Raw genomic sequence first — 24,123 nt, forward strand, 5'->3', positions numbered from 1 at the left:
TCATTTTGAGACAGAGCTCAGGTAATCCACCTGCTTCAGCCTCCCAGAATGCTAGGATGACAGGCAGGAGCCACCGCGTCCATCCTGTTAACTATTTTTTAAAATATACTTTATTAGAAATCATATTGTGTTTCTAGGATATTGGCTCATCAAAAAACAAATATAGTTCTGACAGGTGATATTTCCCCACTGTTTAAATGGTTATTTGTACATGTGGATGGACATTACAACAATTGATATAGCATAAAGTTTTTACAATAATATGGGGTGCTTTTAATATTCTCATTGTCAAACATTTATTCCTTATTGTATTTTATTTTCTGAGTGTTATAAAAACAACCCTTTTCTATTATTATTTCCTCTAAAAGCATACTTAATTTAATTATAATGAGGTCTTTTTTTAATTTAGCTTAAAAAGAAATGTGCTTACATATAGATTTTACTCTTGTGCAAAAATCACAAATGATATTCTGAATTGCTTTATTTAGCATAGTATTTGAAATTCTCTATTGCATTTTTTATTATAACTGACCAAGTGAATTAAGAGTTGGATTCTTCTTTCTCTTTTAAGTCAACCATTTTCACCCTAAATATATTTTTCTACATTACCTTTTGAGTAGAAAGAGATTTTTTTTTTCCGCAAAGAATCCATCCATCATTCACAATTTTGGATACTTTGGCAAATAGGTTATGGATTATGTAGTAGGAAGAAATTCAATGATGCTTGCTTGGTCTTTGACTTTTCTCTTCCAATAATTTATTTAATCTTCATTCTGCTTAAAAATACCTTAATTCATCTTTTCAGATATTCATAGAATGCATTTACCAAAACAGACATATGGTAATGGCATAAACTAGTCATTAATCTTCCTTCTTAATGATTGTCCCCATTTACTCCTTTTATGTGTATAGACTGATAACAGTTATGTGTAAAAAGTTACAGATTATTGATATTGAAGGCAGAATAGTTCCAAATTTGAAAGACATGAGACAACAATAGAAAAATAATAATTTCTACAGATCACATAAAAGATATTACAGACCGTGGAATGAATTTTAGTATTTTTCTCCTAATAAAACTTATGCAAATCAGAAAATACTTGTTTGTTCATAATGGCCATCCTTATAAAGGTCATTGTTTCAGTCTCATGTTATTAATTGAGCAACAATTAGATGTGGCTTATACATCCATGTTCCGTCTCAGTCCCTTTAGGCTGATATAAAAAACTACCACAATATTGGAGTCTATAAACAGTGGAAATTCATTTCTCACTGTCCTGGAAGTTGTAAAGCCCAAGACCAAGATGATAGTAGATTCGGTGTCTGGTGTGGGCCTGCTTTCTTGTCCACAGATAGTGCCTTCTTGCTATGTCTCACGTGATGGAAAGGACAAGCAGCTCTCTGAGGCCTATTTAATAAAGGCACCACCCCATTAGTGGCAGTGGAGCCCTCATGCCCTAACCACCCTCTAAAGCCTCCACTTCCCAATATCAACACATTGTTGATTAAGATTTCAACAGATGGATTGGGGGGAGCACATTCAGAACATACCAGATTCCATATAAACTCATTTGAACGAAAACTTTTTGAGAAAGGCAAAAATCAGTATGTATTCTTATTTATAGATGTAGAAACTAAAACTCTACAATGGTTAAATTTAAACTGGAACATAGGGTGGTGGTTCTGATAAAATACTAGTTCAGATTTTCTCTGATCTTAAAGAGAGACTGTATAATGGAGGAAAATTAGACCTTACGCCATGTGCCTAATGAATGACTTAGTTCACTTTTTCTACCTAAAGCTTATTGTACTTTCCCTTTAATCACCTAGATAATCACAGACCATCCCTTTCTTTCCCCTTCCTCTTGGTACCATACAGGTGAGATCTCATTATGGCGAGTTCTCTCCCGCTTTGAATGTCAGTGCTAAAAGAGGTAAAGCGTTTTGTGAAGGGGCTACACTCTCTGCTGGTTGAGAGTCCTCTCTGGAGTTTTTCAAATTCTTCAGAGCTGAAAATCTTCCTTGCTTGAAGTATTCAAGGAAGGACTAGGCTGAGTTCACCGGAAAGAAAGAGCACTGAAATGAAGAAAATTGTGCGAGAATCTATTTTTTCCAAAAATAAGAACAAAGTTTTAGAAGAAATTTTCTACTTACACTTTTATTCTCCAGGGCAAATAGAGTATCGTCATCAAGAATTATTTTATTTGTGTCTAGTACCAATGTTTTAAAATCAAGTTAATAAAGTCAGTTGTTGTAGAATTAGGACACCTATAAGTAATAAAAAAAAAGGGTGAGCAAATCTTGAAGAGGAGACAATTCTCAGGAGAGGGACTTTGTAGCCAAATGCTTAAAATTAATCTGGAATTTGGCAACACTTCACTTCTGTACTCCTTACAATCACATTTACTTGCAGAAACACATTATAATTTGATTATATCTCTAAGCTAAAAAACCTTGAAACACCAAACCAATCAAAACAAACGAAACAACGCGGTAAGTTTATAATTATCATCACCAAAGTATTTTTGAATAGGAAGCTTCTGGACTCTTTCAAGTTGAAATGTGGTAGCATTTGTTCTCAAAATAAATTTGTATTATAATAAATATATTTTGAGAGGGAAGACTTAGTTTTATCCTTGTTGGAATTTGCTTTAAGCTATTTATGATATTTGGTTGTACAATGTGGCTCGAATTTAAAACTTACAGATTTAGAGTCCCTATCAACCTTATTTATAGTTAAAATTGTGTATAAATCACTGTACACACACAAGGAACTATATTTTCTCATGTTTTCTATCCTTTAGAGATTGTTCTTAAATATTTTGTCAGAAACAGTAATTGCACATAAAATTAGAAGAAAATAGATGGCTTTTAAGTGAATGTAGTGATGTATTTCTCTTCAGTGACTTTGCTAATGTCATATACTGTCAAAGGACAGTTCATTTTTTTTCATAAATTATGTATAACTATTTCTAATGTTTTACCATAGTGACCTTCCTTCTGGAGCATTATTCTTTGTGAAGAGGGGAAAGTAGGCCCTCAAGTACATTTGATTCTAACATTAAATTTGAAAAAAAAAAAATTAGTGTTAGAATCAAATTATCCAAAGCATTAATTAATACAATATTTCTAAAATACTGAGATAGTAACAGTATTATTATAATTTAGTACCATGAAGGAGCAGGGATCCATTGCTCAGCACAGCAAATCGACACATAAAAAATCTGTCTAAAATTTATCATAAGACATTAACATTCTCTGCTCACTCCATTTTCTTGGTTCTGAGCACTGTGTAAAAGTGCTGTTGCAGCAACATTACAAGTCTAAGACCCAAACTTTATCATCAAGAAAATGTACATCTTTGGGGGAAGATCAAACTTAAGCAAGTGAATTAATCTGAGGCCCAAATCTCCCAAATTAAATACTTCAGGGACAGTTGACTTAGAAAGATGGATCACTGTTGTTTGGAATTTGCATACGGAGAGAGAAAGAAGAATGTTATAGAGGATGAAGCAGCACGGCAGGGGTTTGTGTAGCCTTGATGGACACTGGGCCCTTCCCCATGACAGAAAGAAAGAAAGTACAGTCATGTGAAAAGACAAAATGCCATGAGTGGGCTCAACTAGCTCTAGTTCTCAAAATAGGAGTCATCTAAGCCACCCATAAACGTGACTTTCATACCTTTTCTTAAAGCTTTTCAAAGATTATTTCAAAATGGGTTCAGATAAGAATGTTCCATGGCTTATTGATCTTCACTTTAATAACAATTATTTTCTGAGCCAACACCTTGAATACGTTGAACAGAATAGCCATTTTTAACATAGTATAGCCTGCCACAGATTAAATACTTCACAAATGATTCTCTCATTTAATCCTCACCCATCACATTCTCCCCAGACTCTTTTTTATCTAATTTCTTTATGCAGATCTAATAGAGGATCTATTAATATTTCCCACACCTTTCAAATAGTTTGAGATTTAAAATTGTTCACAATTACCACAGAGAGTAAAATGAAAGCCCTAAATCAGTCTTGAAAACTCTCGTTTTCTATTTTTCTACATGACTGCTTGGGCTTTCCACCTTTTGTAGACAGTGCTGTCTTTGTCAAAGATTCTTCTCAGCCCTTTAAGGACATTAACACATTTGGTCATTGATAATCCTGGGAAATAAGAAATATTCACTTTCTAAAGAAAAGAAGAGTTAGAAACTTGACCAAAGGCACACAGGGCTAAGTGGTCTAAAGTTTGGTGTAAAATCCAGGGTTGTGTGAGCAGTGTCCTCCACTTGAAAACTTTTCACTGACTTTTCCGTTAATCAAAATTTGACTTTGGAAACATTTAATTTAATATATAATAAACTATGGAAAAATTCATACAATAAGTAAAACCATACATTTATTATTTATGAATATAATTATGAAAACTAAAAAAATGTAAAATAATACATAATTTCCTTTGTATAAAATATTGGAATCTAATTTTTTAAACATTTTGAATAAAATTTAATTTCAATTATTTTCACCATTTTATTTCAAACTACATATAACATATTAACAGAAATTTTTGTAAAATGATTCTACTATTTCGGTGAAGAACTACATGCTATGATATTAGAAAGTTCTAGAGGCTCTGCGCCTGTGGCTCGAGCAGCTAAGGCGCCAGCCATATATACCTAAGGTGGCGGGTCCGAATCCAGCCCAGGCCCACCAAACAACAATGATGGCTGCAACCAAAAAATAGCTGGGCATTGTGGCGGGCACCTGTGGTCCCAGCTACTTGGGAGGCTGGGGCAGACTCGCTTGATCCCAGGAGTTAGAGGTTGCTGTGAGCTGTGATGCCAGGGCACTCTACCCAGGGGGACAGCTTGGGGCTCTGTCTCAAAAAAAAAAAAAAAAAAAAGAAAGTTCTAGAGATTCTTTAAAGTAAATATTTTGCTTTTCATATTTTAAGAACAAAAACTGTTATAGACAGACTTGGTCAAACCACCTATCAATGATGTTAAGAATAGAATAACATAATTTAGGAATTCCTCACATCAAGATTTTAAATAAAACTATAGCTTAATGTGAATTTTCATTCTCCTAAATATCTGAAATTACTGGCCCCAAATATTACTGCATAATTGTCTCTTTGGAGTCCTTTATTAAGAATTAAATAACTCTAACTGAAAGATGTTAAGCCTAGGAAGTGAGTAGGGCACCAGCCCCATACACTGAGGGTGGCAGATTCGAACCCAGCCCTTGCCAAGCTGCAGCAAAAAATACCTGGGCGTTGTGGCAGGTGCCTGTAGTCTCAGCTACTCGAGAGGCTGAGGTATGACAAATTGCCTAAGTCCAAGAGCTGGAGGTTTCTGTGTTCTCCACAACACTCTACCAAGAGTAAAAAAGTGAGACTCTGCCTCAAAAAAAAAAAAAAAGCCTAGGAAGTTTTAATTTTACAATACTTTTTGTGTTTTGCACACTGTCAGGTAAAAGAGATTGGTAAAATATTTCTAAATCTGATGACATTTATTCCAGTTTTAACAGTCTAACTCCAGCAAATCATAGACTAGCCCTTGAAAATAAACAGTGATCTTTAAACATACATGATATACATGATGTATTTACTTGGTAGTGACAGTGCAGACTCAGCTCTCTATAAAGAAACTTTAGGAAGCTGTATTTCATCATTTTATTGCTATGATGGTAGGAAACAGAAGAGGGACAGGACATATGAGAATTAGCATGCAGCCTTCTCTGGATCCCTGAGTGCAGCCTTTTGACAGAACCCAAAATTCATATGATAAATCCTTCTAATAAAGGGCTTTGTTCTGTAAAGTTTGGGTTTGGTCAAGGGGCATACTTGGGGATCTGGAGGGCCACATGCGGCCACAGGTTCCTCATCCCTAAATGGAATTAAAATAAAACAAAAAAAAGTTAGTTTTTTAAAATATACTTATCAGTAGACAGGTAAAGTAATATTCTTTATATCTCTATTATCTTTAAAAATATTAAAAATTCTGTGACAGTATGTTGGTTTATTTTGCTGATAAGATAAAGGCATAAAATTAAGTGTTTTGTTCATAAATAATAAGAATGAAGAGGGCTAAATAAATGTGTGTTATGGGTTATTTTCTCTCAGTTTTATTAATATATCTACAAATGTATCTGAAACCAAGGGAAAATAATGATGACCATGCTAAATTTAAATATATCTAAAACAAATTTTAACACATCAATTTTTCTTAATAAATGTCTAAAATATAAAAGGAGATTGGCTATGTAATATCTGATATTCAATAGTAAGAATGAAAATTATAGGACAAAGAAATGTGAAATAAATTAATGAAATCTTTCACCAAGAGTTATGTGTATCCCAAGATTCTTTCACCACTCCATTGTTGAGTCCTATAAACCACGTTTTAGTTACAAAGATAGTTTTTCTAGCTAGGCTGATCTACAGCATTAGCGATGACCAGGAATAAACATTAGCATTAGACCAATGAATCCTTCTTCAAAACATTTATAAGATTGAAAATAAGAAAAGAAGATGCAAGGGTATGTAAAAAGAATTTTAAAGAATCAATCTGCAACCAGTGAAGAGAATATTTTGCCTTAAAATCAGAAAAATATTGCATATTCATCAAGGAAAAAACATTTGGCCAGATATCCAAATGGATGTATTATATACTAAGTAAAAAAACTTAAAAGCTACCACTTTCCATTGTCAATAATATAAAAGTGTTTAAAATAGCTACAAAGCAAAAACAAATAGGCAAAATAGAAAGTGTAGGTATATCAAAATCATAATCAACAACATAATTATTTTGTAAAAAAAGAAGGAAAATCTATGATGGAAAATCAAATCAATTAAACAGAACATAAACTTAGGAAATATAACTAAAACAAAATACAAATTAGTAAAATCATTATAAAAGTAGAAAACAGAGAATTGGGTATATGCAATATCAAGCTCCTTGCAACATGTAATTGGTTTTTAAAGGAAGAAAGTAGAATAATTGTTAATAGAAAATAGACTAGAGAAAGGAATTCATAAACTGAAAGCAAATGAACTAATCTGATCATTTAAAAAATGGTTTACAAATGAAGCAAAATTCTGACTAGATTGAAGAGTGAAATATATCTATGTAAATATGAAAACATAATAGAAGAAAAAACCTTGAAGAATTTTGATAGCACTCAAGCAAAAAGAAAAAATACAAAAGCAAAAAAACCCAAGTTTTTGTTGTTGCTGTTGTTAAAAAAGAAAAATAAATGCCCAAACCTGAATAATTTTATATTTATTCTGGTGGGGAATTGAGGAATGAAGAGGAAAAATAAATAGCCAAAGCTCTATGACAACATGCTCTAAATTATTAAGGCAAAAGATAAAAACATAGAGATTCTTTTGCCAGGTGAATTTGTCCTCAACAATATAATATTTGTATATTTAAGGTTCAAAGATGTTGGATCAAAAATTTTCTTTCTTAAGAAACAAGATGCATGCTCCATATCATCCAGGGCTGAATATCTTCACTATCTGTTTATATTAGATAAAAAAGAAGTGGCAAAATATTTCTAGCCATTGAGAAAGATAAAAACACCAACCACTGTTAAAAGGAGGATTGTGGCTTTAGCATTGAGATTTTGATTGCAATTCTCAGATTGTTAAAATTAAGATAATATATTAATTTTCACTATTGTTCAGGAAATATTAACCGATGGGGTAGAAAAAGAAAATATAATATTGCTATCAATAGAAAATAAAAAAATTAAGAGAATAACAGAAACATTTATAACTGTAGGAAAATTTGAATAGTTTGATATCAGGAAATAAAAATATCTTGACAAATTAAACCTTAACAAACATTAATAAAACAAAGTACAAAAAAATAGAACTAAAGAAAATAAATAAAGAGGGTACACAATATAATTAAAAAGTAATAATATTTTTGATTATTTTAAAAAAGTTATATTTACATGTTTTAAAGTATTAAAATGTTTAAGAACAAAAAGTGCGTAGTTCAATATCAGATACAACTTACTAAAATACACTGAGTTTTAAGTATTTGAGACTCATTCTCTGCTTCTGAAAATGCAATTATAAAACAAAATATACATATAAATTAATGTGGCCCTTCTAAATAATCTGTTACATTTTGATTCTTTCAAAATTTTTCTGACCTTAATTAGAGCCTTCTCCCTCAATGAATTAAAATGATTTTTGAGTCAACAATACTAGTACAGGATTGGACATGCATTTCATTTATATAGACTAGAATATGTAAAAACACATCTAGGATATACACATTTATTCATGGTAGCTTATATAAAATTATTGAAAAAGAAATTTTGAGGGAAAAAACTAGCTATCAAAAAGGAAATACTTAATTTTATCTTTTATAGACCAAAATACATTTTAAATGCATAGAAATATAATAATTTAAAGGGTTAGGTGGCAATATAGCTTTATATGCACAAGATATCACCATGGCAAAATGTTTCACCGCATGACCCACAAGCCAGGTGTCAGAACAGTTTGATAGATTTAATTCCACAAAATGATAAGACTTACCTATAGCTAAAAACACCACAGATGAAGAATAAAAAGTTATTGCTACAACTGTTAATCTCTCTATGAAAAGAGTTATTAAAACAGAATATTCGAGAGGAAAAAGGAACAAATTCCACAGACAGGAATTTAAAAGTTAATGAAGTAATGTGACCAAAAATATTTAGACATTAATATCCTAACCTGTAATTTAATGAATCCAAAATATTCAAATTGAGATGACATTTTTTCACATCTGATTGGCAATTTTTTTTTAATTGTAATGTCTGATGTTATACTGATAGGTGGGAAAAAAATCCTTTATGAAATTAATGAAGGGTGAATTTGCACAATCTTTCTGCACTGTACTTTAGCAATATATATCAAAAGTCTTTCTAAAACATTTCTATCCTCTTCTCCAACACTACTATTTCCCAGAATTTATCTGCAGGAAATAAGACAGGAACAGAGATGTAAGAAAGAGTGATTTCTAAGTTCCCCCAAAGAGTGCTCAGTTATGGAAGATATGCATCAAATAAAATGGGTGTGATTTATGACACTCTGTATCTAGGAAATCAAGCCAGGGATGGGATTTTTGAATAGATTCCAAAATATCGAGCAAAGAATAGGAACAGAAAATATCAGAGAGATGAGAGGTTTATTTTCTCTCCATTTTTCAAGATTTATGGGCAATAAACAGACATTTAGGAAAACATAAGACATTATGAATTAAAACTAGCTGCTGTAACAAAAGTTAATTTTTGATGATCAGTGGTTTAAAAATAAAGACTTTGTTTTTTGTTTTATTTTTCTCCCATGCATTTTAATGCATGTATTCTTGGATGGACAATTCTTGTCCAGTAGCTATTTAGTGACCAATATCTTTACTTATTCCTGTTGCTGTCTTATCTTCAATTGTATCTACCAGAATCCCGCAGAGAGATTTGTGGGAGGCTTTAATTACCTGGCCCTTCATTCATTTATCTAGAACACAAATCACATTGTTACACTTATATAGAACGGAGGCTGAAAAATACCCATCTCTGAGCACTGAACACATGGGAAATGTCTTTGTAGTCTCTACCTTAGCACGCCCTTCTGAGCACCAAATGTTTTCTCTACCTCTTTCCCCTAATATCATCTACTACCACCTGGTATGGAGAGACAACCTAAAGTCTGATCAACCCAGGGTATCCAACTCAAAGCCCAGTACCCTCAGATGTGTGCGATCTTCTTCATCATAACTAGGTTTATTAGGCCAGGGTTGGGGGAACACAATACAAGGTAACTAATGTCCCTCTCCACCTCAAGTACAATACATACTGATAGAACAGAAAGAGAGAACTCCTAACAATATATGCTCATGTTTAGAAATAAAGGAGGAAGACATGAAACTATGAAAATACTAGAAGAAAGCGTAGGGAAAACACTTGAAGAAATTGGCTTCGGTGAAAATTTTATGAGGAGGACCCCTCGGGCAATTGAAACAATGTCAAAAATACACTTTTGGGACCTGATCAAACTAAAAAGTTTCTACACAGCCAAGAACACAGTAAATAAAGCAGGTAGACAGCCCTCAGAATGGGAAAAGATATTTGCTAGTTATGTCTCTGACAAAGGTTTAATAATAAGAATCCACAGAGAACTCAAACGTATTGACAAAGAAAAAACAAGCGATCCCATCTCAGGGTGGGCAAGGGACTTGAATAGAAATTTCTCTAAAGAAGAGATGCGCATGGCCTACAGATATATGAAAAAAATGCTCTCCATCCTTAATCATCAGAGAAATGCAAATCAAAACCACTTTGAGGTACCACCTAACCCCATATTAACCCATATCACAAAATCTCAAAACCAGAGATGTTCGCATGGATGTGAAGAAAAGGGAACACTTCTGCACTGCTGGTGGGAATGCAAATTAATTCATTCCTTTTGGAAAGACATCTGGAGAACACTGAGAGAACTAAAAATAAACCTGCCATTTGGTCCTTTATTAGGTATATATCCAGAAGAACCAAAATCGAATTACAACAAAGATATTTGTATCAGAATGTTTATTGCAGCCCAATTCATAATTGCTAGGTCATGGAAGAAGCCTAAATGCCCATCAACCCACAAATGGATCAATAAATAGTGGTACATGTACACCATGGAATACTATGCAGCCCTAAAGAAAGATGGAGATTTTACCTTCTTCATGTTTATATGGATGGAATTAGAAAATGTTCTTCTCGTAAAGTATCTCAAGAATGGAAGAAAAAGTATCCAATTGACACAGCCCTATTTTGAAACTAATTTATAGCTTTTATAGGAATGTCATAACCTAATTATAGCCCTAGAATATGGGAAGGGGGGGAGAGGGGAGACGAGGTGGGTGGGTGGGGGAGGGAAGGTGATTGGTGGGGTCACCTCTATGGTTTATCTTACAAGGGTACAAGTGAATCTTTCTAAAAGCAGAGTATGAATATCTTAACTCAATAACTAAGAAAATGACATGAAGGTTATGTTAACCAGTTTGATGAGAGTATTTCAAAATGTATATGAAAACAGCACACTGTACCCCATGACTGCATTAATGTACATAGTTATGATATAAGAAATTAAAAAAAAAAAAAGAAAGAAAGAATGAGAGCCATAGATTAGTCACTGATCCATAGAAACTGAAATCCTGTCAGACTGGCAGGAAAAGCTCCCTGTGTCTTGGGCAATAGTTGTGGTTCCCTGAAGGAACTGGATTCTCCCCTCCCTGCTCCCAATTCTACCATCTGGAAAGTTCCACCTTGTCAGTTAAACTTCATTACCCCATCTGAAGTAGGTGTTGAATACTATGTCTTGCACCAGGCTACACAGCTCTTATACCCCACTCCTACTTTCACATAATTTAGGGGTCTGGAGGAAATTCGAAGGTTCAGTCAGACATGTTTTTCTATCCCAAAATATGATTCTTCAACACAACAGTTCCTCTAAAACAGCAGTTTTCAACCTGTGGGTGGCGACCTCTTTGGACTGCATTAAAGGTTTGCGGTATTAAGAAGGTTAAGAACCACTGCTCTAAAAACATATTAGGCTCTTAATCTGTTTGTCACATTCATTTTCTTATAATCCCACTCTAGTTTTAGAAAGCATAATTACCAGGCTTAATTAATTTCTGTACCTTCTTTCCAGCTTAAATCCCTCCTTTAAATTATAAACAGTTACGCTGAAACTGTCCCCAGTAATGAACTTGGAGAGTAGGCAGTACACTCAATCTGATCTTTGCCATGGGGCTGAGACTTAGTGAATTTTGTTGCTTGAAGCTCCGTTCGTTTTTATCCCTTACTATGTGACTTCTATAAATGGCTAATTTTCCAAACTTTTGAGTATCATATGTCTGAGCTTTCTTATGATCTTTTCATTTATACTTGAAAAACTGTCAATCCTTTTCTGGGGATGATCTCTTTCCTATAATATCTTATTAAAGGCAGAATGTCAAAGTAAATCATTAAATTTCTCTCTTTCCAACCCCTTTTTCTAGAAATACAAGTTCCACAGGCTCTTACTCCTCAGTGCTGGGCATTAGTCTTCTATTAATAACATGGACCAGAATTGCAATCCTCCCTGCCCATTAAACACATTCTTCCCTTTAATTAACTACACTGTCCTCTTCAGGATCTATTCCTACCATACAATTCTCCACTTTTCAGTCTGCTCTATTGCAAATGCATCCTTTTTTATGGTCTTTAAATTTGGGAGTTCTCCAGTGGTCAGACTGATACCAGATTTTCAGGTTCTTAGTCTCCGTTCAAATCAACAGACCACAGGATCAGTAGTAAGTCAGGATTTATTCAAGGAACAAAAATTACAACAACTATAAAAAACCAAACCTCCTGGCAGAGAGAACCCAGGAGGGGAACAAGCTCTCCTGCTCCCTCTTAGATGTCTGTCTTCCGGCTCTCTGCTCAGGGGTTTATATAGTGGCAGGGGTGTTGTTCTAACAGAACTCAATGTTGATTCTTAGGGCATGAGTCCTCCTCCTCGGTTACAGCCAGCTGTTCAATGAGCTCTCAGGCCTTGGAAACTGACATGAAATTTACTAGTCAGGAGTACACATGTGGAGACAGCAAGCTGCCATCCATGAAATTGACCAGCCAGAAGTGCAAGTGGAGGAGACAACAGGGCACCAGTGTCTCCCCGCATTTGTCCGGATATCAAGCTAGTTCCTCCATCCGCAGTATCAATACTTCCAGGGCTAAGTTGGCAGGTCATGGATCAAGATCTCAAATCTTTTCTTCTATCTAGACACCACTTGGGGAGTTAACTTCCATAGTCTTAAATAATACTGATATAATGATCTATCTCAAATAATCATCCTCAGCCTCAGCTTTCCCCATGAAATAATTTTATCCAAATAATAGTATAGTAGTGTATATGTATACCCATGTATGCTGACATGTAGGTATATTTTTAGATTTAGGTGAGGAGAAAGGCAATTCATACAACTATAGGAAATCACATGTGTGTATTTGTTTATTTACTCTTTCTCTGAAAATGTAAGCTCAGTAGCAATGGTTATTGATGTTTTGGATGTTATATCCCCAGTTACTTCATATACTATAGGCACACAATTGGTGCAATACACGTTAATGGGAATTTATTTTAATAAAATTGTGCAAATTTTCAAAAAAAACCATTATAATGTATTTTATAAGTAAACAACACACAGATGAGAGCATTTTTCTCTCTTTTCCAGATCCTAATGCTCTGGCTGGCCAGACTGGTCCTGACCACGCTCTTATAGGAGGAATAGTGGCTGTAGTTGTATTTGTCACGCTGTGTTCCATATTTCTGCTCGGTCGGTATCTGGCAAGACATAAAGGTAAGTTATATTTAATTAGATTACTCTTAAAATTGGTAAAAGAAAATGTTAAAAATGTTAAAGACTAGCTTCATTATGAAATCTAAGGGTGTATGGATGCTTCTCTCTGTGTGTGAATAGATAGAAGGAGATAATAATATCAGATAATTCCCTGAAACATAATAAATGGTTTCAGGGAATTTTTGATTTTTCAACTACACTTTAGAGTTGGATTGAGCCAATGGCCACAGGTCACAGAATGAACCACTGGCCAAAAAATCAAAAATAGACAAAAGTTTATAACTTATTTCTAGAACTGAAATCCAACTATGACTATTTGGCCAATGTTTTTGTTTGTAAGTTTATGGAAACATGTGTAACCATATCAGAAAGGAAAATATGTAAGATTTCGAAATGAACCGGGTAACCAACTATTGATACAACCCATCTTAAAATAGATTTATCAAAATGAATGGCGACAATTTTGACACGATCATTATCAATATCATAACAAGGTACTCTGACTGCTACAGCAGTGTGGCTCAGACGGTCTTCATCCATCATCATTAAAGTTGAAGTTACTCATTAACCATTTCAATTTGGCTCTTGCTTCTAGTTAACCAACAACTTCACCTGTAGCTTATACCTGAAAACTGAAAGAAATGTTGCAACTTCAAAAGGGTGAATTGTGACTCTTATATCTCAGAACTTGTTTCAACATATGACAAATCTGGCATAAATTCCTTCTTAAATGAACACAGCTTTAATGCTGGCTATCTTACTGGTTCCACAGAGCTGATGTATTTTTCTTCCAATATACACAGGAACATATTTAACAAATGAAGCTAAAGGAGCCGAAGACGCACCAGACGCTGACACAGCCATTATCAATGCCGAAGGCAGCCAAGTCAACGCGGAAGAGAAAAAAGAGTATTTCATTTAAATGCAGGCCAAGATTCTGAGTTTTCCTTACCAGGCTGGCTGCTGGAGAAAACTGGCTATCATCTCTCAGAATTCATTTCTACCATCTTCTGCTACCTTTATTAACTCCCATACTGTACTGCTATCAGTAGCCAGTGTAAACCAACAATCAGCTGTTGAAAGCATCATTCTTTAATTACTGTACCATCCATATGCAGGACATTTCTTACTGCCTAAATTTCACACCCTTGCTCTTTTAACATACAGTGCTTGAATATACAGCCTTAACAATGTTCATCATCTCCTTGGATCATGATATTGAGTTGTTTTTATACATTAAAAAAATATGCAGAGATTCTCCCCCCATTCTTTTTTTCTTTAAGTCATAGACCTTATCAGTTTGTCATTGGACAGCTTTCACAAGTAATAGGATTCAGTGAAGACCTAATGTACTTTAGTTAAATTGAAGATTAGAGGTTTACAAATAATGTTTTCTACATGTTTGTATTCAAAGACAACATGTTTTGGAAACATATACCCGAGAAAACATAAATTGAAAAAAAAATCATAGTGTAGTTTTTTGGAATGTTTGCGATTACACTGGTAAAGCTGTATCAATTTACTATTAAAATATAGTACCTGATACATGAGCCATGTGTATGAATTGCAACCATGACATGACATCTTACACAGTTATATAGATCCTACCATCAGAATATTGTAGCTTATTTACCAATAAATCATTCCAAACATTTTACTGCTTTGGGAGTAACAAAGATTTCATTCATTTCTCTAATTTGATTCTATAATTTATTTGCTCCATTAAGACTCACCTGCCTAACAAAGTTGAAGTATCCATAGGGCACAATTTTGAGACATTTTAGTATCTGTATATAGTGCATATAATAAATCCAATTAAACATTATTTGATACATATTTAACTTTTTGGCTGTATGTAATTCAGTCATAAGTAAGCATTTTCTAACGTCCATTATTATCCCTTTAGATATTACTTAAACCAATATTATAAGTAGATAACATGTATTAGTATTTTTGTCTGTATGTCCTAGCACTGTTCAACAACAAATTTTTCTAGTTCTTGTTAATTTTTGTTATACAATGGAAGCACAATGTTATAAGGAAAGGTAATTTTAAACTAACAACCAGTGCACAGCCTCAGGTTTTAAATTACAACCATAGTTGAATAATAATCTAAAAATAAACTTTTAGTTTGCTAAAAATTTACAAATTTTAATTTGGCAGTTCCAGAGCTGCTTACCTATGTTGGTTTGCCAAAAAGAGTGTTTCAGATATGTTTTCTGTATAAATGAACTAATTCTTTATATTCAATTCCTGTCTATGCATTTTGTGAGGTACAAACTTATGAAACAGTGAGTGATAGAGAATTTCTGCCATGCTTTTAACTCCAAAGTAAAAGTCTCTTTCTCTGGATTATTTTAAGATTTTGGTGTATTTAACCATGAAGAAATGCTGTCTTCTTAAATATGACACAGAGTCAATCTAAAGTCTTCTTATTTCTTCTAGTAAAACACACTATTGTTAGATTAGTTCTCATGAGATTTATTGTATGCTACAGAATTAAAATCCAGTTAGATAAAAAATATTTTCCCATTTACAAGCATTGCACCTTTAAGAAAAAATCAAATACGAGAATATGGTAGCTATACTTGTGTTATCTGACAGCATGAGGGCCTAAGGTTTTAAAAATAATATCTTGGAATTTATTTTTGGGGAATGAGAATGGTTGAGTACAACATCGTGTATTACTATCAAATGAAAGATAAGGGTGCTGTATCTTAGATTATTTATCAGGAAAGTATAACTCTTTTAAGAATAATGTTAGAAGTTTTACATTTTTTGGATTGTGGAAGCATTTACTTTGTTGATTTCCTACAAAAGAAAAAAAGGACGATGTCGGTCAAGCAGCACTTTTTCAGAATATACAGAACATAAATACTATGATGTGGTTGAGTGTTAACATAATAAATCATATACAGTATGACATTTTAAGGAAATAAGTCTGCATTGATGTGATTGCATGCTTGTTTTTACAGTTCACTCCATACCATCTGTGGAAAAATGCAATAATATGTTACTATAGTATGGTAGTTTGAGAGAATCAGGTAGGTGCTACTAGACACATTGAAACTAGAATAGGTTTATAAACTGTTCATATCTTTCAATGCATAATCTTTAGAAAGATTCCACAAATCGAAATTCATCCTGTTAATACAAAATGGAAAGGTTCTTATGACAGAATAAGTTGTATAAACTGCATCATCAATTACTATTTAAAGCCTAATTTCAGGATGCACTTACAAAATTGCTACTCTTCATCGATGCTGCATTTACATCCCTCCTCATTTCATCTGTATTCTACTTGGCTCCAACAGCTAAATTGTTGCCTAAATAATTCAATCATTATTTATAGCGCTGTAAAATTAGAAACCCAAATTGGTTGCATTCCAAGATTTTTGACTCTTTTAACCCTTCAGAGTCATATCAAATCTTATTGGAACGCTTCAAAACTCAGCTAAATAAAACACTGGATTATTAGGCCAGTCATAATAATTGGTATACTATAATTTGTGGACTCTAATCAAATGTTTGCCAGTGAAATATACTTTGGTTTGAATTAGATGTCATTTTTCCATGACTGGAAAAAAAATAGCAATAAAATTATATTTTCCTATCTTTAAAAATTAAGTTTCAACAAACTTAGTAATTAAATTATAAAAATTTCTGATCATTTCTATTCCAAAAAATCAGGAAATAATAATGTGACATTTCTATATGGGCACCATACCCATGGTAATGTTTGAAATGTACACACTGTGTGCACGTACAGCTGATTTCTATCTCTTCTAAGTGAGCACAATAGCTACAGAACCCAACGGCAGAAGTGTGCACACACAAACACACACACTTGTAGTAGAATGTGGAGCTTTATTCCTTATCAAAAGTAGCTATTCTCTGCCAATGTATTATTTACAGTGTAAAGTGATTGCTCTCTATCAAAAAAAAAAATAGTGCAAACAGCATTATTCTTTGCTCTTTTTTCCCCATCTTGAGTGTCCCAGATAGAATGACTATCAAAATAAGGAAGAAAAGAACAGTTTGCGAGTGCAAGAGTCAAGACAGAGAGCATGACCTGAGTCTTGAGGATGTGCATGTGTTTGTGGTGTGTGTGTCTGTGTTTATGTATAAGAGAGGAAGAGAGAGAAAGAGACAGATTCGACGTGTTTTCTTTTACCAGAAAATCCAAGAAGCAGTTTAAGGAACCAGATATTGGAGTTTAATCTAGAAACTGGATGATCTCACATTAATTCAAGATGCTTAATCTTTCATTGATACCCAACCCCACAATTAAAATAATAGAGAAAGAAAACTAACCTTCCTAAATATGGCAAAGAAGCTAACACCTCATTTATGTTTATTTCTTTGTAAAAATATAAATATCTCAGCTAAAAGGACAGGCTCATTTGTAATTATGTGCTCATGACTGTAACAGCATTGAGATTCCATATAGGCACATGTACAGCAGCTGTTTGACAGTGATGGCTCTTCCATGTAACATAGCAGTTATCGTGTAATTTAGTGCCACTTATTGCAAAGTGTTACCAAGGGGAACATGTAATGTTGTTTTCTTTTTTCTTGCTTTTTTTTTTTTTTTTTGCACATTAAGGATAATTAAATGGAAGACAAATATGAAATTTCACATGGTTTTCTAATTGTGAAGAAAATGCAAAACCTCATATCATGCAACTTCCCCCATGATGTTGTTAATTACTTAGAGTCTTCTAAAAATGCACAATGAGCTCTCCCTTTGCAAATGTAGCCTGTGATGCTATACAAAACCAACAGACAAAAAAATCCCCGGAATCACAGCTAAAACGAATGAAACACCTAATGAGAATTACTGCTGAGTAATGCTTTTATTAAGTGGCACAAAGTACACACTAAAAACTATGCAAACATAGGTAACTACAGTGTATGTACATGTAAGTATCTTGTACTTGCTGTGTATGGATGTTGGAAACCCATGTAATTATAATATGCATTTTGAATATTGGGAAAGAGGAAATTTTAGTGTAGATAATAGAATTTGTTTTGAAATATACACTGGCAATATTGAAATATACTCAGTGCAATATCTGCAATTCTATTGCTGGATACTTACTGCAAAGGGATTTTAAAGAATTTTACAAGATCCAAGAGGTTGCTAATCTTCACCTCTTACATACTAAAACATTAGGTAAAAATACAATTAATTCAAGCTATGTTTTTCATAGACCTTAAAGTGAAATACTAAAATTATAATGTAGGTTATTTTTTCATGTTACTGCAGAAAAAGAAATAACCTGAATTTTATTTTTCGATTCATATTCTAGTTGAATTTGAATTCTTAAACTTTCTTTGAAATACACACATGTTTTTGTAGATGGCAGGTTTTTATTCTAAGTACAAATTTAGTCCATGAAAGAATATAGGGTATTACCTTTAGTAATTAAGTCATTGTATCTTAATAGAATTTTTAAAATCTTTTTTTCTATTCATTTTTCCCTTTCTATAATCTACCCCAAACAAACCCTTTGCACTTATACCCTTCCAAAGGCAATGGATTGAAAGTAGGAAGATAATAAAGAGGGATGAAAGGGGACAACATACGAGAATGGGTTCTAAAATCATCAGCATTTTTATGTATTGAGATTATTAATATTGAATGCAATAGTTATTGGATATAGCTGGTAAGTTCTCTGCCATGCATACTTACAATAATCCTTCTACCTCTCACTTTTAACATGGGCTATGATACTTCAATATAAATAGAGGAAATAATTATTTAGAAGATATCCCAGGAAATATTCTTAAGGGACTATTGTAACAGTGCACTCCCCGTCCCCTGGGAAATCTCAAAAGCCAAGTTCTTTAGTGTGTTCTATGGTGTATGAATCTGCATTTGTTTTTCTTTTTCTATCATTAACTTACCCTATAAGTGAAATATAACTCGATAAAAATAGTTCTCATGCCTATTTAATCCTACAATGTAATATATAATTGTGTTGATTTAAAAATGATTTAAATGGCAACACTTTGCGATCCAACCTGATTATTTAATTTTGAAAATGTAATAATGTCTTATAATTTCATTATGTGTTTTAAGTATTAAAGAAAGTCATTTATATGCGTTATTTTACTGACAAGTGTTACTATACAAGACAAAAAATTTAAGCATTTCAAAACTCCATCTTTATTCACAAATGATTTTCAAATAATGCAAAGTATTGCCACAAATGCCCACTTTATTTGGTCTGCATACACATAATAAGAATTTTTCAGTGATGTAATTTCATTATCCTAAAAGAAAATGACATTCGATGGGCAGATTTTCCTCCAGGGCAAAAGATACATGAATATCTCAAATAATTATGGTGAATCTATAAAATACGCTTAAAGGTAAAATAAGATGTTTCTATGTTCTGTGTTTATGTTACGAGAAATATTTGGTCTGATCATTACCATCTTGTCCATATATATAAAAACAAGAAATGTATTATTATTTTGGAGAGAATGGGCCCAATGTGCAACAGATGTAAAGAAAAATACACTATTTTCCCCTATGAAGTATAATAATGTACATTTCAAAAGAAGAAAAGTTAAAAGATATTTGAAGATTGCAGGGGCAAAAGAAAAACCTACCAGGGCTCAGCACTTAAGCACTTTTCCCACATCCAGGGTCAAAGCAGGAGTGACTCCCACATGGACTTTTAAGTGCAGTATGAAATGCAACACTACCCTTCTACACACAGTACTGTCAAACCTCAAATGCTTTCTTTCTTTAGATGCGTTTCCTTGTACAAGATGCTAGTAGACACGTTTCTCTTTATATTTGCTGATAGTGAAAGTCATACGCAATAAAATATCGATGGTTGAAAGCAGTGGTCACCCATTCGTCAAAAGAAAACCTATGAAGTGTAAACCGAATTGTTCTATCGTTAACCTCTTTGCTTTTCTCTGTGTTTTTAATGTATTGGATGAATCTCATCAATAGAAAAAAATAATTTAGAAAAAGTTCGGCACTAGTACTTTTTCTCCTTCTAAGTGTATAAAATTCTAATCTTTTTACAAATGTATTTAACTGTACCTGCTATACTTATTGTAGATTCAATGATGTAGTTAAGTCATAACCCAAGGATTCGTGAGTTTGGGATAAATGACCTGTTTTCTTCACGTAGAGTTTACATCAGTATTTGTAAATTGGTTGTTTAGCTTTTCATTCAACCAAAAATTATTCCCTCAAGAAAGCTCCATTTTTATCATACATGTTTCAACATAACCAACATTAGACCTCTACCATGTTAAAAAGAATTTAAAGACTTATCTCTCAAATGGTACCCAGAAATGCAGATGTTCCCGGTAATGTAGCTTCAAATATAAAATGTTCTATTTATCGGACATGAAATTCATAACTTTTGGAAGGGTATATTTATAACAACATCAAAATCAAATTCTGTGCTTTAAAAATATATACCACAATTAACCCAATCGCACAGAAAATAGAGAAACACAATTATTGGATTTACTCTTGTCATTAACATTATCAAACAACAAAATGCATATTGTAATATTAGGTACATGACACTTGCATGTTGATATGCCTATATACTTACAAAGTATTCAATGTGTACTTAGTGGCGCTTAAACTATGTCATGTACGACTCTTCGAAACATTCTTACAGGGTTCCCATTGGCACGTCATCTTTCAGTAAAGTCTTGTCAGAAAAAAAAAAAGGTTGTCTCCTAAATATGGAAAAATAAAATTTGAATTTTAGTTATCTGGTGGACATTACTGAATTGTCTATTCATTTAGTATATTTTCCTAAGCTTGAAAGCAAACATTGAAAGATGGAACTTTCTTTCTTCCAGTGACAGCTTACAGAAGATATTGTAAGATTTTGTAAGATAAGCTTACAAAACATATTTCATTACGCTAAACACATTATATTCAGTATGTTTTTTTCACCTGCAAACATTATCCTTCTGTTGTAGTTGTCCTCAATGACACTCTTTTTCCTTGCGCATCTCTAAATGAAGGTTTCAAAAATTAAGCATCAGTCAAGTAAATGTTACCTTATTTGTACAACATTTAATCGTTACTCCTTGGAATATGTGAACCTTGTAATATGCTGAGGATAAAAAAAATGTTGCTGACTTAGGGAAATTTGCTTGAGATTGCCAAAATTTCAAAACTCTGTAAAGATAATTTTTCATTCACTTCTGTGTGTTTACTAATGTTGATTAGGAACAGAAGCAAATTAACCTTTTTTTTTTTTTAAATTTTTGCACTCTAACCAGTATTATATCCACGTATTTCAACTACCTAAGATAATACAATTACTAATATAACCATCTTAAGCTTATGCCAATAAGAGTTTGAGATAAGCTTTTAAATTTATGGAGGATTTTCTTTGTGTCTTTGGAAGGTCACTTACCATGAGGTATTTTATAGTCTTCTTTAAATAACAGATTTTGTTATACAGGGTAAGCCAAAGGCTGTACAAGATTTAGTGTCATTGGGTCTGATATTTGTGTTAGGCCATGAACTATTCCATTAAAATTTCTCTGTAAATACAAGGCAAGATTTTGTATCTGGTTTATTTTATTAAATATTTTATTTTAGTTTTAATTCACATTCTCTCCAACAAAACCCTTGCGATACAAATTTGAAAATTTGATGCATATCAAAGATTAGATTCAGCACATGTGAAAGAAAAAATTATGGCATTTAAAGGAACACATTGACAGACGTGTATCGTTTTTTAAAAAAAAGCTACCCCAAATGCTGAGACTCAAGCAGCTCTTCAAACATACGCACATGTGGTACCCACGCTTCCTAGGTATATCAGCTCTGTGTTTTCATAATGGTAATTCATAAATTAGTCAAAATATTCTTGGGCATTTTTTAAAGTAAGGAGTTACACCGGAGTTCTCATTAATACAATTCATCAAAGAATATTGCTAAGCTTAAATGTTGTACGTTATGAATTGCATATTGGTTTTGTTCCATTAAAGTCCATTAAATCATATGGCAATTCTAGGATAGTGCTAGTATATAATTTAACAGTAAATAACTTTAAAATAAGAAGTTCTAGGAGATATATATATTATATATATATATATACCTTTTTAAAAAAAGTTCAAACCACACTTTACCAATTTTGTAAATTTAAGGATATTCTCCCCTTAATACTTTGAAATCTAGCAAATATAGAAATGTATAGAGAAGTAATTAAAAGAGAAAAGCAATTTCTCATTTTCACTTAACATATCACTTAGTTTTGCTCGAGGTTACCTGTCCTTTAATAAAAAAAATAATTATAAAGCTTAGGGTTAGGGTTAGGATCAAGGTGAGGGTTAGGTTTACCAGGGGAAAAAAGAAAAAAAAATATTTATTAAACATCTCCTATATAATAAATCTGTCCACTCACAAACTATACCAAGAAATTGATTATAGCAATTTATGCCCACTGCCCTCAAGATAATATAACTATATTTTCAAATAACACCTTTATTTCTGCATTTTAGGTGGTCCTATTTTGGGGGGAAAACAATAAGTTAAAGGATTATTATGAAAGAGTTTTATGATTTAAACTAAAGTCACCAGTATTTGTGACTTCAAATTGATTGGCACTGTTCTATGTTGATTGAAAAGACAGGTCTGATTAACAAGCTAATGCTTTTTATGCTAGAAAATTTAAGAAATCAGATCATGTTCTAAAGAGTGGTCATAGGATAGACTAGAGTCAGTTATGTAGTCAAAAACCCTGAACACACATGCCATGCAGGTACTAGCAAAACTTTTATTCATTTTGTCTTTACCAAATTCAATTCTTACAAATATGGAGGACATATAATATGAATTCAATGGGAGATTTGAGAAATGTATTTTCACATAGATTGTAGTCACTACGTGGTAATAATGTAGTCTAGGCACTGTTAAACCAATGAACTACAGCTGGGAAACAACCTGGTACTCCTGGAATATTGTAGATATTTATTCTAAGATTTAAATAATATATTTAATAAATGTCTTTTATTTATTAAATATTAAGAAATATTTCTTTTACTCCAAAATTAAAATAATATCAGGAAGTAGAAATTTTTCCAACATGGCAAGGGTTAAAGAACTGAAAAATCCTAAGGTACCGGTTTTTCTATTCAGCAGTTTTACCAAAGAATGGGACATACCGCATTTGAAACCCTCCTAGCAGGAATCAAAGAAACTTCAGGAAATGGGTACTAAAGGGTCAGCAAGCTCACAAACTCTGTTATCTCCACAACCTGAAGATTTAGGATCTAAGGACTCCAGTTTTTGCCATGTAAACTACCAATTATATAGTCATTTGCTTTAAAAAGTAACTTTTCAAAACTAGATATGTTACCATGAAAATGTAAACCTGTCAGCTTCTGCACCTCTGCTATGAATTATTCATTCCCCTGTGTCAGCCTACTTCTTGCTCTGAATCACCAAATAATACACATATTGCCTCAGATGACCCTAAAGTTCCTTCTGTGGCCTCTAGAAATTATAAACATGCATTGGCATTTTAAATCATATTTTGATTGCAGATTTTCCTGCTAATCCGATGATCATAAAAATTCAATATGCAGAAATACTTTGCTTAGAAATTTTAAATCTAACCACAAACTCTAGGCTAAAAATCTCTGCAATAGTCTTGAACCAAACATCATGTCCCAGTTCTGAAACACTGCTCATTCACGTTTCTCCTATTTGCAACCAGCTCCCACCTGCGCTC

The 24,123-nt window shown here is 32.9% G+C and overlaps 1 protein-coding gene across 2 annotated transcripts in view; it reads left to right on the top strand.

Annotated features, from left to right (window-relative positions):
- Positions 1–16,316, top strand: part of CADM2 (cell adhesion molecule 2) — a 1,018,247-nt gene extending 1,001,931 nt beyond the window's left edge. The window contains exons 9-10 of one of the 2 annotated variants that reach the window (XM_012801497.2): positions 13,259–13,384; positions 14,188–16,316. In XM_012801497.2, coding sequence (XP_012656951.2) covers positions 13,259–13,384; positions 14,188–14,306 — 245 coding nt within the window. In that variant the 3' untranslated portion in view covers positions 14,307–16,316. The remainder of the gene's footprint in view (positions 1–13,258; positions 13,385–14,187) is intronic. The other variant, XM_003783925.3, reaches the window with a different exon arrangement.
- The last annotated feature ends 7,807 nt before the right edge of the window (positions 16,317–24,123 follow it).

Source organism: Otolemur garnettii, unplaced genomic scaffold (genome assembly GCF_000181295.1).
Source record: "Otolemur garnettii isolate 467f Iridium unplaced genomic scaffold, OtoGar3 scaffold00009, whole genome shotgun sequence".
In the NCBI taxonomy this organism is placed as follows: Eukaryota; Metazoa; Chordata; class Mammalia; order Primates; family Galagidae; genus Otolemur; species Otolemur garnettii.